The sequence below is a fragment of the Rhagoletis zephyria genome, unplaced genomic scaffold (genome assembly GCF_001687245.7).
Source record: "Rhagoletis zephyria isolate East Lansing unplaced genomic scaffold, Rhagoletis_zephyria_1.1 Rzeph_scaffold_00381, whole genome shotgun sequence".
NCBI classification, from domain to species: Eukaryota; Metazoa; Arthropoda; class Insecta; order Diptera; family Tephritidae; genus Rhagoletis; species Rhagoletis zephyria.
The window spans coordinates 218,906-241,253 of NW_016157465.1; the positions used below are offsets into that span (position 1 = coordinate 218,906).

At 35.1% G+C, this 22,348-nt stretch overlaps 6 protein-coding genes across 7 annotated transcripts; 4 read left to right on the forward strand and 2 right to left on the reverse strand.

Annotated features, from left to right (window-relative positions):
• Positions 1-4,802: 4,802 nt before the first annotated feature.
• On the reverse strand, positions 4,803-6,832 carry RNASEK (Ribonuclease kappa). The gene is made up of 3 exons (XM_017611234.1): positions 6,568-6,832; positions 6,319-6,438; positions 4,803-6,093 (listed from the first exon to the last, which is right to left on the reverse strand). The coding sequence occupies exons 1-3, from the start codon at positions 6,634-6,636 to the stop codon at positions 5,995-5,997; spliced, it is 288 nt and encodes a 95-aa protein (XP_017466723.1). The 5' UTR covers positions 6,637-6,832; the 3' UTR covers positions 4,803-5,994.
• Positions 6,833-7,158: 326 nt separating this feature from the next.
• LOC108359390 (josephin-like protein) lies at positions 7,159-8,343 on the forward strand. Of its 2 annotated transcripts, none has more exons than XM_017611240.1 (3): positions 7,159-7,632; positions 7,706-7,856; positions 7,920-8,343. In XM_017611240.1, exons 1-3 carry the CDS (start codon positions 7,557-7,559, stop codon positions 8,278-8,280), a joined length of 588 nt encoding a protein of 195 aa, XP_017466729.1. In that variant the 5' UTR covers positions 7,159-7,556; the 3' UTR covers positions 8,281-8,343. The 2 variants fall into 2 exon arrangements, with proteins under 2 accessions (XP_017466729.1, XP_017466728.1); XM_017611239.1 differs by having other exon boundaries at positions 7,169-7,632; positions 7,685-7,856.
• Positions 8,344-8,610: 267 nt separating this feature from the next.
• On the reverse strand, positions 8,611-9,942 carry kune (claudin). The gene is made up of 2 exons (XM_017611237.1): positions 9,800-9,942; positions 8,611-9,742 (listed from the first exon to the last, which is right to left on the reverse strand). Exons 1-2 carry the CDS (start codon positions 9,813-9,815, stop codon positions 9,021-9,023), a joined length of 738 nt encoding a protein of 245 aa, XP_017466726.1. The 5' UTR covers positions 9,816-9,942; the 3' UTR covers positions 8,611-9,020.
• A 3,906-nt stretch (positions 9,943-13,848) lies between these two features.
• Positions 13,849-17,023, forward strand: d4 (double PHD fingers d4). Its single transcript, XM_017611235.1, has 3 exons — positions 13,849-14,580; positions 14,863-15,132; positions 15,205-17,023. The coding sequence occupies exons 1-3, from the start codon at positions 14,190-14,192 to the stop codon at positions 16,053-16,055; spliced, it is 1,512 nt and encodes a 503-aa protein (XP_017466724.1). The 5' UTR covers positions 13,849-14,189; the 3' UTR covers positions 16,056-17,023.
• A 94-nt stretch (positions 17,024-17,117) lies between these two features.
• Positions 17,118-17,905, forward strand: LOC108359391 (mediator of RNA polymerase II transcription subunit 15). Its single transcript, XM_017611241.1, has 2 exons — positions 17,118-17,241; positions 17,392-17,905. Exons 1-2 carry the CDS (start codon positions 17,227-17,229, stop codon positions 17,893-17,895), a joined length of 519 nt encoding a protein of 172 aa, XP_017466730.1. The 5' UTR covers positions 17,118-17,226; the 3' UTR covers positions 17,896-17,905.
• Positions 17,906-18,483: 578 nt separating this feature from the next.
• On the forward strand, positions 18,484-21,733 carry LOC108359389 (uncharacterized). The gene is made up of 4 exons (XM_017611238.1): positions 18,484-18,636; positions 20,098-20,336; positions 21,208-21,318; positions 21,394-21,733. Exons 1-4 carry the CDS (start codon positions 18,502-18,504, stop codon positions 21,542-21,544), a joined length of 636 nt encoding a protein of 211 aa, XP_017466727.1. The 5' UTR covers positions 18,484-18,501; the 3' UTR covers positions 21,545-21,733.
• Positions 21,734-22,348: the final 615 nt, after the last annotated feature.

Sequence of the window (22,348 nt, forward strand, 5' to 3'; positions counted from 1 at the left end):
GCAAACAAATTTTTACAAATTTTCTAACGAATGTATACTTATGCAGAATTTCCACTGTGCGCAAAATGACAAATAATTTTAGTGATCAATTTGGTCATTATAATACAGCTGTAATTAAATTACAAAAGCATGATCATTAAGTCATTGCAGTTTTTAATGACACATATTTTTTCATTCAAATGTCAATTTAGTGGAAATTCGGCATTAGTTTTTACACAGAATGAATCCAGTTTTCACATCTAGTCTAGCCATATAACAGTTAATAATTTTTTACCTGTGCATAGGAATCTATGAATTGTATTACTTGCCTAAGAAAATTAATTTTTTTTGAACTCTAACAGCCAATTTCACGAAAGCAATTTAAGTGAAAAATGATTTTAATTTTTGGAATTTTATATGGAAATTGACAGAAAATTAAAAATCATTTTCCATTTAAATTGTAGTGAAACCGACTGTAAAAAATTAAATATAACTCTTCAATATCAAAATAGCCCCAAGTAAAGGTTTACAAAAGGCTTTTCATTGATTTGAAACTCCAATGCAAATCGATTTAAAGTACTTGATCAAAAAAATTAATAAACCTTAAGCATTTACAGATTTTAAAATGTTTATTTACAGTAAAAATATTAACACTTAACTTACCGGGTCATTTACGCACTGAAATAAGCGTTGATTTTTGCAAATTGTTTAAATTAATTTATCCAATTCTGGTTTGTAACAGCTGCTATTGGATTTTAGACGAAGCACAATTAAAAGCAATTTCCGAAAGCGACCATTTCACAGCGATTGTTATGTTCAGTGTTTATTTAAAATATAAGTGTTAATTTAGAATGAAATATTTATTAAAATTAAAACATTTTTAACTTAAGAGTTGCTAAATAATTGCGAATAAAGTGCATTAATTTGTTAATATTTTTGTACTATATTAAAAGAAAAACAAAACAACTAAAAAAAATCAATTCAATCAATAGTTATTTGTAAATACATAAGCTGCATAAGTAAATGAATACATATTTAAAGATTTAGCTATTTTTATGCATACTTGAGGTATAATTATGTACTTATAAATAGCATACGAAAGCAATATCTAAAAAAAAAAAAAACAACAAAATAAATATTTACGAATACATGAACTATATTTACTAAGTTGGCTTACATACATAGATTAAAATATTGTTTATTTATTTTAAGTAGTAAATGAGTTAAGAGAAGAGTTCGTTTATGTACATACATACATACAAATTTAGGAACAACACAAGTGAATTTGTATTTAAAAAAAATAAAAAATTAATTTAATTATTATAAAACGAAATACCTTTATACTACATACATACATACAAACATAAGTGTATGCGTAATCTTTCGATTTATGTGTATGTGCTGTAAGTAAATTCATTTGTTGTACCACTTCATTTCGAAGGAATGTTATCGAATTAAGTATGCAAAATACCTGCTTAAACATTAACATTTCTAAGGGTATTATTATCTATTGAATATACATACATACATATTATATACTTAAATATAAAATGTAAAATCTAAAAATATCTGAAATAAAATAATATGTTCGAAGAGAAATCTATACGAAATAATAAATGTTTCATTCAAAACGGTACAAAGAAGGGCAGGTGCAATGGTCAAGTGTACAATAGTAATCATAAAAAAAAAACAAGAAAAGTTTTTAGGCAAGACAGTTAATACTAATAACCTTACCATTTTTTATTATGCCGAATATCTACCAGGCATTAAAATGTCAACAAAAAAAATCGATTAAAAAGCCATTATGACTACCATCGCTAACGTAATGGCACGGTTATTAAGCAATTAATTAATATTTTCGCATTTCAATACCAGTGGAAACCCGGTAATAACCTCGAAGAATAGTTTTTCAAAACGAAGTTACTTTTGAGCCAAAACTTTGTTCCTTCAGTAAAACTTACAAGGTCTTTGAGTTTTTTTCCAGTTCAGTGAAATATTTCTGCGACTTTTGCATGCATATTTAATTTTATTTTTTAGTTTACCTTAAAAAATATAAAGCCTTATTCCGAATTCCGAATAGGCATTGAAATGACGAAAAATGTGTACCAGTCGGCTTTGATAACCCTATTGAAAGATGCTGCCTTAATTTTATGGTAATAAAGAATTTTTGATTTTTTTTTTTTCAAAAATATGGAATCGTAAAATATTTATTTATTATTTAAGTGCATTTATTTAGAGATATTCTACTTTTAAAATGGAAATACCACCAATTTCAATCTTCATTTCGCGAAAGAGAGAAAGAGAGAGAGCGCGAAAAGTTTGAAAAGCATGCGTCTCTCAGACGTATGTAGGTTATAAAAGTAGGGTTAAAAAATTCCATATAGAAACGAGTTTAAGAACAAATTTTCTTAACGCAATGATACAGGCATTATTAAAGCCCAACTTTTTCATAAAAAGTTGGCCATTAAATGCCCAGTGGAGATCCGCATTAGTATTTCGACGGCTGAGTGGAAGATCGACCTTTCTCGGCAGCCGGTTCGAAAACGCCCTATCTCAGAATTTGGTTGAAGAACGCCCTATCTCAGCTGCCGATATATTAAATTTACATTGAGATAGGGCACGGTGGAGATAGGGTGTTATTGAACCATTTGCCGAGTTAAGGCGCTCCTCAACCAAATGTCGAGATAAGGTGTTCTGGCAAAATTTGCTGAGTTAGGACGTTTTCGAACCGGCTACTGAGTTAGGGCGATATTCCACTCAGCCATCCTTTTCAATTTTTCTTTACAAAATCTTACTTCCCATATCGACCTTGAACCGGTAAGTATAAAGCCTAGGTAAAATCCAAGAAGATTTTCTCAAGCACTATACCTACTTTGAATTTTAGCAAAATATTAAAAACTTGTTACGCTTAGAACGAGACTAATAGGCGGTATACACGATGCGTCTGCCTGGTGTCCAACGATACCAACCACCACTTCACAGCCCCACTCTAGTCTATACCCCTCTTGCTCTCGTCCAACCGCGTTGAAACGGCAATTTTTTCCCTTAGTTGAGCGTGATGACAACGATTGATGGACAAACCGACTTAGGCAAGGCTTAGTGGTTCCGCATCCTTCTAATTCGGGCTGGCATCGAGTCCAACCCATACCAGAAACTACATTTTGCTGCGTTTGTTAGAAAAGACGCCATTAGAACTTCACCTTTGTTATAACGACTTTATCCAAATGGCGCTAATAGCTTCCATTGCTCGAGCAATGTGCCGGTTCTTCCAATCTTCTTCCTGCTCTAACTCCATATTCCTACCTTAGATGGTGTTACTTTGGAGCATCCCTGATCTGCGCACCAAACGTGAGTGGAACATGCGCTCGGCAACCCTTTTCACCGTCTAGACGAAACAGGTCAGACTAGAGCTGGGAATTCACGTCGACGGTGAACCAATTCTGATCGTCTCACTCAGTGCACACAACCGCAATTGTCAATAGAATACAGAGCAGCAACAAAGCCGAGGACTAGCAGGATACAGTGGATGAAGTTGCAGACCTGCCCAAACACGGCACTCCGGACCACCATGGGATGACTTCTGATGCCGCTAGAAGATCACCTACACGACGAGGCCTTATTTCTCTCCGTCAAGGAGCACACATAGCCTGGTGGCTATGCAAGCAGTACTTAGTAGGGTGCCACAGACGTGGGCACCAGAACAGACATCTGCTTGCTGCGGAGCTCTCGCCTAGGCACGTCAGAAGTCATCTATATGAACTTACGGGCGCAGTCCAAAGGTTTATAAGATAACCACTGGACCAAAACTGGAGACTCACACCAAGATATCTCACCTCCGCTCTGCTGCAAGTTAAACTGCTACCTGAGTAGGATAAATCAAAATGTGCGCAATGAATATCCGGCGTTTTGAAAGTCACACCATGACTCGGCACAGCTCACGACATCTTTTCAGCCGTTCCCACGATAGTCGGGTCTACGTAAGCGGTACGACCCAGATTCATATCTGGCCAGGAACTGTAACTCCCGCATCATTCCCCAAAACTCTGGAAAATTTGTATGCTGTTACAACAACAACAGCATCTTTTCAGCTAACAACTACCCATTTGGCCGGACCCCGTCTAAAGGGCAGTTTTTGATTTACTAACCAGCCGTTTTTTCAAGATTTTAAATTAAAAATTAAATTCAAATTTCAGATTAATTAAAAAAATTAAAAAATTTAAATATCTGGCAAAAAAAAGTGCAAAACCGCGTATCAACAAAACGCAAAACCGCGTATCGGCAAAATGCTAAACCGCGAAGGTGAAGTTGTAAAAATTATCTTCTAGAGTGTAAAAACACTCGTATTTCAAAATGGTTCTCTTTTTTATTTCACGACGAATGGATAAGGATTGAGCCACGGGCTTGTGTGAGCAAATCCAATTTTTGGCAGCCAATGTCAGTTACGCGGTTTTGCAGAATGACGATACGCGGTTTTGTACTTTAAACGACGCTATGTATTTCAGATTTTAAGTTTTTCTTCGCTATGAATCAAACGAAGTTCCCCGATTTCTGCTGACCGAGCAGTCATATTAAGCGCTACTGTTAAAATGATTACCATCTTAAAAATTTAACACCGAGATCGCACCATTAATGAATGCATAAAATCTTGTTTATCGTTTTTATCACTTTCATTATGTAAATTATATTTATTTAATATACACATTTTTCATAAAAGATTAAATTTCCAAGATTTACAACACTTTAAACAGCTTTACATTTTCTTTTCTTCTTGCATAAAAAGTGTGTATAGTTCAAAACTGTTTATATAGGTTTGTTAGTAAATATTTGCTAAATAGTTTTATATGTATGTATTGTTAGTTAATTTACAGCATTTTATTCAATGTTTTGAAAGATAGCAAAACAACAACATGAAAAGCAATTTAATAAAAGAAAATTGTAGCAATATAGAAAACAATGAAGGCATTTTGAAATCGCAAAATCTGAAACCCACACATCGAGGAGGCTAAATGTTAAGTAGGTGGGTTGCCGGTTCTATGCTTGCATGCCCTCTAATTTTATATGTATGATTAAAAATTCTTGCCACAATTTTGGAGTATGTGTTGCAAATTTTCTGATTCTACTCAATACCAGAAATGATTATTAAGGTACTTTCCATTTTATCTATTCTATTTCTTGTTCAAAGTGTGAATATACACATTTGTTGAATAGGTAATGAACTAGAATTTTTTGCAATTATGAAATTTTTTACAAACTCAATTATTATGCGTTTAATTTTTACAATACTAAAAGCCGCATATGTAGCTGAAGTGCCTTGTGCTGCATTCCCGACTCGGGACTGAGTCGAAGAAAGAGGCAGCGGACATAATTTGAAAAATAAATAAGCAAAAAATAAGGAAATTTTTAAAACAAAGATAAAGATATACAGTATAACGGTTTACAATAATAATCAAAGCATAATAAAAAGAAAACTATATAATTTTGGGGCTTGGATGATAATGGAATGTTTTTTTTTTTTTTTGAAATGTTATCCTGAGGAAATACATTTTTTGTTGATTATTGACATAAATTAAAAAATAATTCAGCACAAAAACATTATTTTCATTATTTGCTCTTGGAAAAAGGCAAATTATACTGCGAGTTTTACAAAGGTAGTTTTGAAAACTATACATATTTTTTACGCCGATATTTGCAGACATCGCTTGCTTAATTGTGAGAAAAACAAAATCAACAATAAAGACGACGCTGATGATATTGAAGGTGATGACACTGAGAGAATGTGGTCGATGCAGCCTTTTTATTTTTCTTTGCTTCGCTTCCATTACAATGCTATGTACATTTTCTATTGTATTTTTGTTTATTATAGAACTTCCGCTGACTGCACCTGCTAAACTACTGTGCTTGATGAAGGTGTAACTTAAGCCGTAAAATGGCAATGAACTTTACATGTGATTGCAATTTGAATTGGTATGCACTTGTATGATTTGTTTTGCTGTTCCCCGGCATACTGTCACCAAATTAGTTGGAAGTCGCTCGGCTGTTTACGTAGAATTGTTGAGCGGACAATAGAAGAGTAAGCACATAGATGCAAGCTGCGATCCAACAGTTATAGGCATTCTAAAATGAAAACCAAAAAATTTATTTAATGTACAGAATCATCGTTTTAACAAATTAGATTTCAATCGGAAAAGCGTTTGTAGGTGTTACGCATATTTATTGCAGCTCAAGACTATAAATTGATATGATCAAGGTCACGAACAATAGACTCGTGATTGTTTGATCGCACTTGACAGTGGCATTGAAATTCAAGAACTAATTTTGGCTTTGCATTTTACACCATACCTGGTTGTATGCTGCGTTGGCTGCTGTATAAAATTCCTCAACCGAATGAAACTCTTCACCGATGGGTAGATCCTCAATCAACGCAACGCTGTGTATAAAGAAGAATACTCCCATCAGTACCTGAAACAGATAAGTGGCCAATACATTTACACGAATTCATAGATAGGCAAGGTTTTCACAATTCCACTTTACAAACTATTGCAGCATATTTTTATTATTTTCGTCTGTGGCTTTCCGTTGGTTACTCACCAATTGTATGATTCCCCAGACGGAGATGATCAAACCGCAGAGCGACAATTTGGGACCACAGATTTTCATTTTGCTGCTGTACTCGTTAGTGTGGTGCTGAAAGGTTGCACTGTGATTTTTCTTCCTGAACTTCGATAGTTTTCCACGGGGAAAATCTACAATTTTTCAGCCGTCGCCCAATTGCTGTTGAGGAAATTTGCGAAGAAAAATGTCAGTCAGGTGAAAAATGTAATCACATGACAGCAGTGCGAGTGCTGTCGGGTTTGACGATTGGTAGTGGGCATTTGTTTCGCTGGCTTTTCAATTGAGAGATTTCTGCGTAATGACAATGTTTATATAGTAATTCAGTTTTTTGTAACTTGCAGTCCTTTGTATTAGTTGCTGCATGATTTTAAATTTTATTATACATATTCCTGAAATTTATATCCAGTATTATCCAACCAGGAGTGGTATTGCAATTAAAATGTAAAATAATAACTACCGTCTGGTAACACTTTTGGAGATTTTTGATTCACAATGGTAGAGTTTGAATTAAGGGTGGCAGTGGCAAAAATAGTTCATCGATTTATTACTTTGATTCGATGCATTCAAATGAACAGAATCGATATTTTTGACTACATCGATGCATCGAGTTGTATGGGATTCTTCAGAAATTATTTCAGAACAAAATAGCATACATAAATTGTACGTAATTTCAATTAAATTACTCTAATGAAGCTAATTATGTTTCAAGCGAAACTTGTGTGTCAGTTCTCAAAAAACATCGCTGCAGTGAACAAAATGTTCGATGCATCGAAGAAAAACATCGATATTTTTGATGCATCGATGTTTTTCCGACTTTCCTATTCCAAATACAACGAAGACAAATAAAATAAAGAAAATAATAAAGTCGAGAACAACAAAATCCAAAGTAATTAAAATCAAGTAAAATAATCAATGACTTCGACGCATTAGCTTCATAAGCCTGAGGCAATATCCATAGAACCACAATGCCAACAAACATCTACCACGAAAGACAGACCCGCCAGTTGTGCGCCCTTCATACACTCAATAATCTTTTCCAAGGTAGTAGTTTGTTGAATCATTACTATGCATTCGGTTAACTTATTCATCATAGGTCATGAATCTTATACAAAAGAACAGCTGGATCAAATATGTAACGACCTCAGTCCCAACGTTTGGATCAATCCACATCGTTCACCACTAGGTTTGGGAAACTATGATATCAATGTTATAATGACGGCGTTGCAAATCCGGAATTGTGAAGCCATCTGGTTCGATAAACGCAAGTAAGTTAATTGTATTAGAATTGCAATTCTGAATTCATTTGTTTAAATTGTTCTGCTCTCTAGAGACCCGTCCTGCATCAATTTAAAATCCATTGTCGGTTTCATTCTAAACGTGCCTTCAGATTACAAATTCGGATTTGTTACGTTGCCATTGCAGAGGCGCCATTGGATAGCAATACGGCGAATCGACGACAAATACTATAATTTGGACTCTAAATTGCGAGAACCTGAATGTATTGGCAATGAGACTGAACTACTATCCTACTTGCGTTCGCAGTTGGAAACAAATAAACGTGAACTGTTTGTAATTGTGGAGAAATCAGTGGTGGTTAGTGAACATCAACAGCCATATTGGTTAAACGGAGAACCAAATGGAATACATCATAGTAATATCAACGAGTCAGACTGCACAACCTCAACGTAGAAAGAACGTGTAGCACTTTAAAAAGCTCTCTAGTCGTTTTTTCTAATGTAATTAGAAAATACTTTTAAGTAAAAATGATACAGCTCAAATGTGAACATACATATTTCGTGCAATTAAAATTTTCCATATAATGCTGGAATACTATTTTCACAAAGTAGTTCTTAAGGGTCTTAAAATGAGTTCACGCTTTTACTGTTGCGGATTGGCGTGACATAAAATGAACAATTATCGAACAAATGCGCATAACGACTTAACAAATATTTTAGTAATGCATACTTTGTTAAACACATTCATTCAATCTTGAAGTAAAACTATACATATTAATTGTCTATTTAAATTTGTGTGTAAAAACTTTATTAGATTCTGTAAAAATTATACATAAAAGACATAATTTACGAATAAAACACTATCGAAACGCAATCAAAGTAAATTTTTTTGTAAAATATAAAACCATGTAGAAGCAATATTCGAGCAGAGATATGTAGGTATGTATGTTCGCCAACTTTTGTTATACGTGTCGCTAAGTCGTTATCTAAACATACTGGTTTTGTTTAACTTAATTATAAAAAATATTTATGGAATGTATACCGAAAGCATACCTATTATTTCGGCAAAATAAAAGAAATGGACGGTGGTTAGATACTTCGATTTTCAAATATGTTATACATCACCGAAGTATTTTTCAATTTTGTGCTTGAACTTGAAGCCTTGAACTTTTTATTTTGACGACACATTTGCGCTCAAATATCTGTTTGTATGCCTCCCGGTGTTGGAACAGCAGCTGCCGCCGCAGCAGCGGCAGAAGTACTCTGACCAGGAGGTGGACGTCTTGGTCTAGAAGATGGCTCTGGCGCGAAATACTGTTGAGCCTGTTGCTGGTAGTAATCGTCGGAGGGTCCACCATATTCACTCACTTCACGATTACTGATTTCATTTAGGTGACGGTAACGTTCCCGGCGCGCTTCCACTAAATACAATATACCTGCTGGTAGCAGCATTACGCCACCAACCACAGCTAGTGCAAATGACCAGCCCATATCGTTGTTTTGCCATCCCGGCATCCAATCTCGTGAGTCACCGTTTGCACCGAAAATCACAACCGCAATAAAACCGAATATGGAAGCGATTACCTGGCAGGAACCAATTGTAAGAAGTAGGACTACGTAACGATCGTCATCCCGTGAAGTGCGCAAAAAGGCCAAGGTCAGTGGCAATGCAATAAGGCACAGGACAAAGCATAGTGTGGCAAACGCTTGGACAGCAACATAGAAACTTGGCAGCAGAAAATCGTGGATAATATAATATTCCTCTTCGAACACCCACATGCAACCCCTGAAGACGACATCGTAAAAGCGATGTATATCCTGGAAGTGATTAAAACACACCTCCCAAAGGCCAAGATGTGTAAAGCGTGGATTCGCAATGCGTCCATCTGTGACCAGCCAGTACGGTGACACGAATGCTATTAGAAATAGAAGAAAGGATAATGCTGAAACTCCAACGGCTATGCGAGTCGTACGATTACTGGCGCCCATTGTTCTTTAATACTTGAAAAAGATTATTTTCGTTTTAATATGATTTTTAAGAGAATAAACTATAAAATTCCCCCTGAAAACAAACTGTTTTGGTTGCTTTTCCACGCCCAACTAGAAAGTCGTGATGACACACTGGTGATAGTGATGCCGTATTAAGTGTTTTGTTTATCCCCCTATTCTAACAATATCACAAAACTCAGCGCATCACTATTGTGAATTCTACTGCGCCTGAAAATATGCCATACAAATTATGTATCTCAAATTGAAAATATTAAAAGGTGCCAATAAAAAAAAAATTACTTTAAAAATCCATTTAGAAAAACTGTCGCTGAGTGTTCTTTGCGTTTTCTTTTTTTCTGAGATAAAAATTTCGATTAATATGTACAACATTGATACCATTTCGAAATAGCTGGTTTGTTGCCGTGTTTATCAAGGGTTAGCAGATTTTATTGTAAAAGCGCGTTTCTCCGCCGCGCAATTTCGACACTATTCTCAATTCAAGCTGAAATCGCGATACGATTTTGATTTGGCCATACAAAAAACTGTCACCTGAACTCGCGTATGTATCTCAAGACGAAATTGCCCAACCTCATGAATACAACTCTGAAAATTGCTTATTGTGAATTACTAATGAGCTAAAAGAAGGAAAACAAACGTCAATAACAAGCAAATAAAAACAAAACAACCAAGCTGAGCAAAACAAAACTAACAAAACAACAACCATCCAATAAACAAACTGTCATCGAAATTGAGATAGCTGTGTAAACAGCTACAATCTCAAATTTAAATTGATTGTCGAAATTTCCAAAAGCCCAATTTCGGGCTTGTGGGAACAGACTTTAACGGCCAATTTCAAATGAATATTTAAACATCACTTAAGTTTAATTGTGGATTGTTGTTGAAGGGCCAATTTCATAATGAAACACTTAAGGTTCCATTTACAAAAGTTTCCTTTCAGTTAAAGTGTAATTTAAATATACTTTAAACAAGAATTTTTTTCATAATACAATGTCAATTGAATAATAACAAAAGGTTCATATAAATGTAAATAACAATGTCGCAGAACGCCCGCTTACCCTATCATCCATTGTGACTGATTTATATTTTCGAATTCTTCATTTATCATATTTGCTTTGTATTCACTTCTTATTGTATTTGCTTTGCTATGTATAAATTTGAAGTTTGCCTTATGTATGTACATACATAAACACTTACATATGTACAATTGAAATTTGCTTATATACATATGCATGTACAATTTGCCGTTATCCTATTTTGGATGAATTTGAATTCATATACTTATGTACATATTTTCGCTGCTGTGAGTTTGCTCCGTCTTTGCCTTTTACTTGCCCAACATTCGTTGGTCAGCAACCGGAGTAACACACAGCAAAATAAACCGTTCCGTTCTTCGTACAAAATAGTAAATCAAAGACTTTTATTTTTCATAGTAGCTGAATTCTGAACGCGTTAAATTTGTGAATAGCGGACCAACGACTACAAACAAAGTTGGCATTGCTGATCTCGGCAAAATTGCATCAGCTGATTGTCGTAAATATGTATTTGTGCTACGAAAATGACATACTATTCTTTCTTACAAAAGGGACCTTTACGTCATTTAAATTTCCATTTTGGGTATTTAACAAAAGAGCCTTTATGGGCACCTTTAACTTTAAAGTGGCTTTATGAAATCGATCAGCCAAATAAAGCATCCCTAAAATTTTAAGGTATTCTTTAATCTTATTAAGAAATCGGCCCTAAATGCCATTTAGCTTTTGTTGGTTTTCAGATCCACTTTGTTTAAATATGCCAAACAGTTGGCAGCACTGCTGCTTGCTCCTTGAAATCGTTGTTGCATTTGCTGTCTTTATAAATGACCTCACCAAAAACCAGAATAAAATTTATATTTTGATACATATGATAGAATATAAATAGCCAATGGAGACCGCTCATTGCTCTTCAAGAACAATATATATTAGAGCTTATATATTGCCATCTATTGCCAACAACTTGGTAGTTTGACAGCTATATGCTCATTTGCATAAAAACTTCGTGGCGGCAACTTTATTGATATTTTAATATAAAAGCAAATATTGAGCTGTTTTCTGTTAAAATGTTTGTTATTATGTAATTGGATGTAAAGTAGCCTATTTTCGGCAGAAATACGTTTTGGAAGCTATTTCACAAATGCTTTTATCAAGATATAAAAGCCCACACAAATATTGCCACTGATATACCTTATATCTAGCGACCAAAATGACAGCTGGACAGCAATAAATTTTATCCTGTGGAGACAGTTATATCAGTAGCAATATTTGTGTGTCGGCTTTTTATATCTTGATATAAGCATTTGTAAGGGCACTGTCACACGGTCAGTATTTATTGACGTGATCCAAGTATCGCGATATTTATTGACGTGTAGCATGCAGTATTGATGGATCGTGATCCATATCGCAAAATTTCTAAAAATTTTTAAGTCTGGATCGCAGATCGCGATACCGTCAATAAATATTGAACGTGTAGCATAGCGATCCATACATTCGTCAGTACATCTTTTACTCTCATAATGTGAACATCGGCTCTGCCTTTGCTCTCGGGGCTTAAAATCTTTCAAAACAAATTGAACAAATTTTAATTAACATTGGAAATTTTAAAATAATTGTGGAATGCATTATATGTAAATTATATGTACAAAATAAAAATATTTTTTTGCGTCATAATAAGCGTTCAGCACAAAAATTATGCAAATACTGACGCGATAAATGTTGAACATGTAGAATTCGTGCGCGATCCATCAATCCATAAATATGGATCGCGATCTAAATATCGTGATAATTACTGTGACAGAGCCCAAAGATAGCTTCTAAAAGGTATTTTTGCCGAATATAATCGCTTAACAAGTTTAGAAAATCTGCTATTTCATATGCAAATACATTATAACAAATACTTGATTAGAAAATAGCTCAAGTTTTGTTTTTATATTAAAATTTCAATAATGTTAACGCCATGAAGTTCTCGTGCAAATGAAAATGCAGCTCTCAAACTACCAAATTTCCGGAAAGAGATGGCAAGACATAAGCTCTGATATATATTGCTCTTAACCCTGCGTCTTCATTTGTGATCAGCCGTCTCATGCGTACTCTTATTTTCGGCAACTTCTTTTCTGGTGTTGCCCGTTGCATTCACATAGAGCAGAGCGAACCGCTAACTTGAATTACTCAGATGAACGAAAACACAAAGCTTGTTGCCCGAGCACTAGCCGTGGGTAGCACAGTGCAGCGCCGCGACATTGCGCTGATACCGATAGCTGAGGTAATGGCGACGATACCGATTTTACAACTCAGTGACGCAATGGCGCCAGTAACACCGGATCACTGACAACACCGGGCGGCGCAAAGAACCAGTAAATAACACACAAAAGCGAAGTGTCACTTGAAAAATGTGCAGCACAAGGAGAATTTTTACAAGGTGGTGTTGCTAAAATTAGCCGCGGTCCTTCTGAATGTTAAAACTATGTGTTTGTTGTATTTTTGGGTTTTGAACTTGCGTATATTTGAGTTGTTTTTGCCCAACCGATACCACCTTGTATTAATTCACCTTAGTTCAGCACCAAAACACTGACAACACCGGGTGTAGCAAAGAACCAGCAAAGAACACCCGAAATAGAAGTGTCTCTTGTAAAAAGTGCATCACAAGGCGAATTTATACAAGGTAACGCCCAAGTTTTATGTGGATGGGCCCTATGTTCCATGTGGGCCGGCTTACAGTCCACCATCGATTATTACCCGCCGTCTTCACCACCAAAATAAACTACTCTGAGGAATTCTGCAAATGAGAAGCCAAACAAAAAAAATTACGGTTGAAAGCAAGAAAAAGCTCAAAAACTGCTGGTTATGTTAGAAAAAAGTATGCTTCATGCTCCTGACGGTATAAACGTCCGAGATGTCGCATGCTTAGTCACGCAAGCGAGATTTGCAAGCACGTGAAGACGGCTGGTAAAATATCGACAATATATGCCTTACCATCGATAATATCGAGTACAGATAAGTATCGGGCATATCCAGTTGGAGACGCATCTGATTTTTTTAGCTTTTGGCAAGTTATTCTCCTATAAGCATTGAAAAATGTATTTTTAAAAGGGAAATATTGTGATTTTATTTATTTTAAAACAAATTATAAGTATTAAATGTGATCGTGAACAAATATCGGTCGCTCTGGATCAGTTTAAAACCTTGGGGGTACTTTGAAAAACAACCTTCGATTGGATATCTCTACCACCAGACTGTTTGTGCAAACCGACTCATTCACATATACATACGTAAAAGCAGTCCATTCAACTTTTGTAAAAACCCACAGTGATTAATAAAAGGAACAATGGCTTCCGATATAGAAATTGCAAACCTCAACAACTTTGAAAAAATACAGAACTTTCTCAACGATTCGGCCTATAAAGAGATACTGGAGAATAGCGAGAACTTCAACACACGTTTGTGCATTGAACGTCGACTGCGTATGCCGTTTTTGGATCCGCAGACGGGTGTCGCCCAAACCCATTGTGCGCTATTCATGAAGCAACGTCAACGTATGCCTGGCTTCCGCGATGGTCAGATCTACACGTATCCATCAGCTCGGTGGCGTAAACCCAAACGCCAGTACTTACTTAATCATCATCACAGCTATAGGGCATACCAGTATCGTGAGCCTCACTATCACCAATCAACCGGTAATACATCGGCGCGCGATCATTATCAAGCAGAAAGTGCAGGTATGTACATAAATACATATGTATATAAACTATAAAAGGCTTAAATTGATACGCATATGAAGTCGTAAACGCATACCAACGCCTAAACTGATTAAAAGAGGAAAAATCAATAAGAACGAAATTGGGTAAATTAGCAACTTGCCAACAACTGGTAAACATTTCACTTTTACCACAGCCAAAAAAGAACCCGCAATGTAGTTAAAAACTCTTATCCTTAAGTTGTAGCGAAACTTTTCATCTGTAATTTCCTTGTTTGTATGTTTTTCTATCTTCTGTTTCCAGCTATCGTCGCTGCCGACGGCAATTCAATGAGCGCTTCGGGCGATAACGACAGTAAAGATTCTCACGCCAATGCTGAAAAAGATTGGTTCCACGAGGACATAGATATGTCTCACTATCACCATGTTGATGACTTCGAAGAGGACTTTGAATCGGACAATGATTTCGATGAATCGTATAGTAGCCGTGGCAAACGTAAACGTGGTTCACGCTCCGCTCGCAGGAGCACTGCTGCTGTCGATGGTACACCAAAGCGGGGTCGCAAAGGAGGCGGTGTGTATCACGTGGCACATGAAAAGCATTTTATGAATTTTAAAAGTCATAATTACTTGTTTTCTCATGCAGGCAGTCGTCGTCGCAATAATGCTGATGGTGAAGGCGGCGGCCGTCGACGTGGTGGCGCGAGCAATGCCAACAACAACAATGCAAACACAGCTGCTGCTGCAGCCGCAGCTGCTGCCGCTGTTGCTGCTGCAGCTAGTGTCGTGGCCTCCAGCATGGAAGTGAGCAATTCGAATTCAGCTTCTCCAATCGGTACAAACGATGAAACATCACAGTCTGCAATAGTAATACCACCTGGAACGCCAACTGCTGCTGGTACAACATTTGACAAGACTTTAAGCGAAGCTAATGTAGTTGCTGCTGCTGCTGGAAGTGTTGCTGAAACCGCAACGCCTGTACTACCCAGTACAAGTGCCGTTAGTGGTGCTGCAAGCGCTACCACGGCACCATCCGTCACTCCTCCAACGACAGTAGCAGCAAGTGCAGTCACACCACCAGTAGTAGCCGTTACTGCAGTGAAGAAAGATCTTAAAAATAAAATGCGTGCTGATCGTGAGGTTGCAACTCCTTCAACCTATTGCGACTTCTGTTTGGGCGATCAACGCGAGAATAAGAAGACCAACTTGCCGGAGGAATTAGTTTCGTGTTCGGATTGTGGCCGCTCCGGTCATCCATCTTGCCTACAATTTACACCAAATATGATAATCTCAGTGAAGCGTTATCGCTGGCAATGCATCGAATGCAAATATTGTTCCATTTGTGGGACTTCGGATAATGACGATCAATTGCTTTTCTGCGATGACTGCGATCGTGGTTATCATATGTATTGTTTGTCACCTCCATTGATAACACCACCGGAAGGATCATGGAGCTGTAAACTTTGTATGGAAGAGTTCCATAAAGATGAGAAATAATGGAACTACACAATGGAGCAACGACTTTCGATGAATACTGCTTCCAATAGAACAGCCACAATGAAAACAGACGGAGTTGAATTGATGTACACCGACTTCTGGACTTTGTTGATCTTCTGAAATTGACACGAGAGAGTTGCATTGATTCTTTGGTCAGCAGTTCTCGTTTAGAATTTTCTATTTGATTTAAAGAAATACGTTGCATTAAGGGTTAATAATACTTAAACTCATTTTTTTTATCACACAGCGCATCAGGTATTCCTTAGCGCCGCTAACTCAGTTCACAAAACCTTGAATAGTTTACATGCAAACTTTGTTTTATTTTAAAAATAATAGTATAAGCTGAAAACTTCACAAGACGGCAACTTATCGTATGTATTTTAGATTTTAAATTAATCTTAAGTTATCATGTCATTTATGCCGCTAACAATCTACGCAGTTGGCTCCTTGGTAAATTAGTATTGCATTAAGCATCGCCCAATTCATCGTCCTCAAGTATTTTAGTATATTTCTTCTATGTATATTCTTGTAAATTTTGTTTGTACTAAATACAAATAGGTATTGTAAAGTGTAATTGGCTTGATCCTATTCGTAAGGTTTTCTGCTTACGTAGTTAATTTCAAAACAGTTTTGTGTTTATATTCAGACAGGTTCTGCAATTCGCTTCCGAGTGTATTTCAACCACTGCCAATTTGAATTCAAAGCGAATTTGATTGAAATTCATTTGGAAGTTAATTGCAGAACCTGCCCCATTAAAATAAGTTCCTTTTTCCAAAATATGTATTTCTGTAAAGATTTCTAAGCAAAACAAAGTACCACAAAAATATTAATTCGAATAATAAATCCATATACAAGCATATATAAGCAAATAACCGTACGATCCAATGGAAAATAATGTATTTCATAAATATTTATTGGAATTTAATCGCCGTCATTGAGCAATAATAATAAATCATGACTAAACCCAATGAACTTGTTTTAAATTCATTCAATTACCAAGGATTGTCTTTAGTAGCATATTATTGTTGAAACATAATGGCAAAGGATTCCAACGGAAATCATAACTATAATAAGATTCAAAATATGCCTATTTTAATTACATCGATATGTGGAAATTACCTCTAATGAGCATCGTTGAGCTTGAATACAAATTTCTATTGTGAATACGCACATGGAGCTACAGCTTGTACGTCAGTCTTTTTGTGCCATTTTAACAACTCAAGTTGAAAATAATTTTTTATTAATTTGAAAATCGCTTTTTTCATGTACCCATTTATAATTTGTATTGTTTAATTCTTAACATTTTTTTTTTTAATAAAATCTACAAAAAATTAAGATTTATAAAACTGGCAGCAACGTTATGGAAGATAAATCGCAAATGCAAAAACAACCACAGATGCAGCAGCATAAAGAACCACAGCTGCACCACCAGCAGCAACAAAAAATGCAAGCAGACCAACAATCACAAGATATCAATATTAATGAGTCGACGGCAGATGAAACTTCACACATGTCCATTCAAGAAGGATGTGAGCAAGTTGGTATTGAGGCTAACGCTGGCGTTGACGCCGCCGTCTATGCTGACGCTGAAGTCGAAGCGGAAGCGGAAGCGGAAGCGAAAGTAGAAGCGCAAGAGTATTTGAATTATGAGCAGCAAGACCAACGTCACCACAACCACAACCGTTCGCACCGGCAGTATACCTCCAAGAAGAGTGTTTCCTTCAAGACCTTAGTCGATATCTTTCAACTAAGCGACGCTTGGCAATTGCATGTGAAAAAGAGTAGCTTGAAAACGGAAGAGGATCAAGCCAAACGTCGCATTTTGCAGCGCAACTACTAAGCACCTACCATACGATCGTTTCCGCATATAATACTAGTCTGCGTTGTGAATTGATTAATGGAAATTATTTTTCTTTGCTTGAGATAGTACAAAAATTCCATGTGAACTATTAATTTGTGTATATAATAATAGATATATTCGTTTTTTTTTTTATGTACGTATGAATGTATATCAACGGTGTTTAAACGCTCGCATATACCGCGCTCTTTATTTTGCTATCAATTCGTTTTCGTCAACTCGGTTGCAATAAAAAAAAAATTAAAAATCAATATGTAGTTAAAAAGCTGGAGAAAATAAAATGTGGCATGCATGTAAAAAAATAAAATATATATCGACAATGTTATCTTGGACCGTGTTTACTTACGCGACTTTAGAAGCGTTAAGTTCTCGCTTAGTGTATGAGTGTGAAATCACTGCAAAGCAATTAGCATTCGCACCTTGTTGGTGTCGGCATGGTAAACATGGTAAACATTGTAGCATATTTATGCATCGTTTAAAAAAAAAAAAGACTTTGAGGAAAGGTATTTTCTTTTTCTTAAATTAATGCATTTCGCTTGTGTGGTTTTGGTTTGGTTTTTCTGCATTAGTTGATCTTAGCTGCTCGCAATGGGCTGTTGTATTTTATGCTTCTTGTGTTTTGTGGTAATTTCTATAGGCGGCTGTATGCTGATAAATGCCAACGCATTGCAGAGGAATAAACGATTTCTTATTTTTCCTCGACAAGCGCCAACGCGTTACCAAGTAAAGTACATTTTTTCAATTCAAAAAAGTTTGATCCCTATATATTGTAATTTAGGGCCGTTTTCTCAAGTAGGTTTTAAAAATTAACTGTCCTTTTGTTCTGAAAAAATGTGTTTAAGGGCAGACAAATTTTAAAACCTACATGAGAAAACGGTACTTAGTAATTTAAGTTTAAGTCGGCTGAAATGAAAAAAAAAATCATCCTGTGTTGAGCAAAAATACATATTGCGGTCAAAGTAATAAAATATATTTAAATTTTTTGTTTTGCTTAAAATCAGCCAGATGTTTTAGTAAACATATAGCGGTTAATTGAAATTAAAAAAAAAACTTGTTATGTGTAAGTCATCGACCGAGAATGCGTTGCGTCTTTGGTTTAGTTCCGCATGAGAAAACAAAATGTAATGACAAGCATGATACAAATATAGTAAGGTAGAACCGCTGAGAGTCACTTTTAAGATTCTTGACGTTTCCAAACAATTTAATTTTTAAATTTACTCACAAACTCACACACACATTTTCACTTTCAATCTCAAGCAACAACAATTTCGAACAATTTCAATTTTTTATTTTCACTTTTATATGATTTTAAAATGTTGGCAAACTTCAAAAAAAAATCATGGCCGACAAATTGAGAGAACGGTTATACCTTGCTATGTTTTTATCATGATGACAAGGACGTTTCCCGCAAAGAACCAAAAGGGGAAAGAAAATATTGAGAGCATTTTGAACGGGAGTAAAATGAGAACAAAAAGTGAGAACGAAACTTTTGGCAACGTTTCCAATAAGAACGAGAGTATCAAGGACGTTTTCAAAGAGGATAAAATAAGAAAAAAGTCGGGGGAACGTGCTTCTATAGAACAAAACGAGAATTTAAGTTAAGAATGAGAGAGGCATCTGCGTGTTATGTATACGAAAAATCGTTTGAGTTAGAACCATGATTATTAATTCTAAGCCAGAGGAAAGCTGGATCATTTCAACCTGCAGCTCGTTTATCATTAGGGTAAACTGTCCATTTATGGAACCAGTTTTGAATTTCTATGCAAGAAAAGTTCGTGTCTTAAGTCTTTCGTTGACTTAATTTGCATAACTACCTTTCAGCTCTTTTTTGATTATTAATTTTAATATTTAAACATTTCGAACTATTGCAATGCTCTGTGATAAAAATTTGTCCGCGCTTCCATTCTTCGCGAATAGTTCAGAGAAGATTTGTTACCGTTTTATTCTCTATCAGAAAGTTCCTGAGGCTTTACTTCACACATTGTTTTTCGAAAGAAAGTTCCTTACACTTTTGTTCCCGTTTTGCTCTTCGCTAGCACGTTCCGGTGATTTTGGTTCCCATTTTGTTCTCTTTGTTCTCACTTTCGTTTTTGTGAAAACACTCCCGTAAGGTTTGTTTCATCAGCCCAAAATTTGAAAAAGTATGTATTTCAAACATTTAAAACAAAAAAATTACTCCAATAGTTTATTGGCGGCATTGGTATACCAGCAGATCTCGACTATGAGTCGCTTACCGTTGGTCATGTGTTGAAGGCCGAATATTGGCTGCCCTACAATGCGACAGTTTTTCGAGAAAATCCCTTTTGGCCAGAGTATAGAAATCCGTACAACGCTACATTTCCCATGTATGAACAACAGCGACGATCGACAAAATCGACACTGCGTTGGAATTTGTATTCGTTAATAGCGAATCGACTGGAAAGGTAAAGTTACACACAGACAAAATGCATAACCTTTTTTTTAGGGAATTTTTTTCAAGATTACAACTAAATAAAAAGTGAAATATTTTTGTATTGTATGTACTAGGGCTGTGCGATTATTCGATTACTCGAGCAAGTTGGTTAATCAATTATTCGGTTAATCAATTACTCGAGTAATCAAGATTTTGATTACTCAAAACGATGATTAATCGAGTTACTTGAAATATGATTACTCAAAAAAAATAATTTTGCTCGTTAAAAGAGTTTGCTTTGGAAAATGCTTATTTTCTTTTTTACATTCTGTATATAAAAAATTTTTTTTGTTTTAATTTTTGAAAACAGAAACGTTGTTTTCAAAGTATCAAGGAACTTTAACTACTTTATACATATGTAAAGAGTTGAAATGTTGGTTACTCATTTTACTCGAAATGTTGATTAATCATAAAGCAAATTACTCAAATATTTTTGTTTTTGGTTAATCAAAAATCTTGATTACTCGAGTAACTGAACCTTTGAGTAATCATAATTTCCAATTAATCGAATAATTGAGTTATTTACTTTATGATTAATTAAAATTTTGAGTAATCAATTAATCGCACAGCCCTAGTATGTACATATTAAAGAAGTAAAAAAAAATTATAAAAATTTAGAAATATTTTTTATGGCAAAAAAATAGTAATCTCAAGAAAAGCAGTAACTTTTAAAATCTATTTGCAAGATTTTTTTTTTTGTGACTTTGGTAGATTAAAATAAATCTCAGAAAAAAGTGCAGAAATTGAAATTAAATAAATTGTTTCTTTAAAACCTTTATTGAAGGAGTACTTTAATTTTGATTAAAAAAGTTGTTTCTGACAAATGTCGTTTTCTCTTAAAGCTTTGGCTACAATGGTCTCGAATGTGTGCTGAAAGCGATTTGTGAAACGAGCTCGATAGGCTTTCAACGGCATCATGACGTCTTTGCAAAACTTATACATATCATTCTGAGGTAGGTATTTATTTTATATAAAAAAATTTATATACGATGTATGTATGTATTTACAAATTACACTTGATTTCTTAGCCCGAGCACCTCTGCTGACAAATCGACGGCGGAAAGTTCGCATTACAAGCAGGCTGAGAAAATTGGTAAAATAACTGGTGATTGTGACTTTTATGATTGTAAAATCAGTCTGTTGAATTTGATATCAAGAGTGCTCAAGATCGAAACATAAATGTTAATTAGACTAAGGATTGTTTCTGCATAAAGATAAGCCTAAAGATATGTACCATATAACTACAAATCGAATGTACTTATTGGGTACATATTTTCCCGCTTGTTTTTTTTTTTATAAAAATCCGCTGTCGAATGATTTTTGCTTTTCCGAAATTATAAATTTATGAATTTGGGTGTTAATTTTTTAAATCACAAAGTACTATTCAAAACAGTAATAAAAACGCAGGCTCCATTATAGTTGCTAAAAATTGTCGAAAAAACTAAAAAAAAAAAATATTTCTGATCGAGAAAATAGATTTTACTAAATAATGAGCCTATTTACTGAAAAAATACAAATTTAACGAATATCTTTAATTGAAAAATAAAAATAAAAAATTACGATTTTGCAATGTTCCAAAAATAAAAATTTTGTTTTTAGTGGTTATTTTGGGTAATACAAATGGTAAATACGACGCTCCTAACCTGAATTGTCACTTTTTTTTATGGGGGAGTTTTCGGGAATAAAATCGAAAGAATTTTAAAAATTGTTACTAGCTGTAACCGAGGCCCAGCATCGTATAAAACACGGAATGTTAAAAAATTTGTTATCAAATGTCTCTCAATCAGTTTTTAAGTTAAAACAATTTTTGAGAAATTGTGTAGTTTCAAATAATAAAGAATGCTCAAAGTCATTCAAGATTTTCTAAAACGTTTGAAATTTTTATTTGCAGTGTTGGTTGGGAACTCTCTTAGGACATCGAGTGAGTAGTATGTGTTGTGGTTTAAACGACCAAAGAAACACTTTCTCTTCCAACCCAATTTG

What these genes read in the sequence shown, in the direction of transcription:
- d4 (XM_017611235.1), top strand. Translation starts at nt 14,190, where the DNA reads ATGGCTTCCGATATAGAAATTGCAAACCTCAACAACTTTGAAAAAATA. An exon ending in TTATCAAGCAGAAAGTGCAG is followed by an intron (nt 14,581 to 14,862) that starts GTATGTACATAA and finishes TTCTGTTTCCAG; the next exon opens with CTATCGTCGCTGCCGACGGC. An exon ending in GCGGGGTCGCAAAGGAGGCG is followed by an intron (nt 15,133 to 15,204) that starts GTGTGTATCACG and finishes TTTCTCATGCAG; the next exon opens with GCAGTCGTCGTCGCAATAAT.
- LOC108359390 (XM_017611239.1), top strand. Translation starts at nt 7,557, where the DNA reads ATGCCAACAAACATCTACCACGAAAGACAGACCCGCCAGTTGTGCGCC. An exon ending in ACTCAATAATCTTTTCCAAG is followed by an intron (nt 7,633 to 7,684) that starts GTAGTAGTTTGT and finishes TATTCATCATAG; the next exon opens with GTCATGAATCTTATACAAAA. An exon ending in ATCTGGTTCGATAAACGCAA is followed by an intron (nt 7,857 to 7,919) that starts GTAAGTTAATTG and finishes TCTGCTCTCTAG; the next exon opens with AGACCCGTCCTGCATCAATT.
- LOC108359389 (XM_017611238.1), top strand. Translation starts at nt 18,502, where the DNA reads ATGGGCTGTTGTATTTTATGCTTCTTGTGTTTTGTGGTAATTTCTATA. An exon ending in AAGCGCCAACGCGTTACCAA is followed by an intron (nt 18,637 to 20,097) that starts GTAAAGTACATT and finishes TTACTCCAATAG; the next exon opens with TTTATTGGCGGCATTGGTAT. An exon ending in ATAGCGAATCGACTGGAAAG is followed by an intron (nt 20,337 to 21,207) that starts GTAAAGTTACAC and finishes TTTCTCTTAAAG; the next exon opens with CTTTGGCTACAATGGTCTCG.
- RNASEK (XM_017611234.1), bottom strand. Translation starts at nt 6,636, where the DNA reads ATGAAAATCTGTGGTCCCAAATTGTCGCTCTGCGGTTTGATCATCTCC. An exon ending in TCTGGGGAATCATACAATTG is followed by an intron (nt 6,439 to 6,567) that starts GTGAGTAACCAA and finishes TATCTGTTTCAG; the next exon opens with GTACTGATGGGAGTATTCTT. An exon ending in CCAACGCAGCATACAACCAG is followed by an intron (nt 6,094 to 6,318) that starts GTATGGTGTAAA and finishes TTTTCATTTTAG; the next exon opens with AATGCCTATAACTGTTGGAT.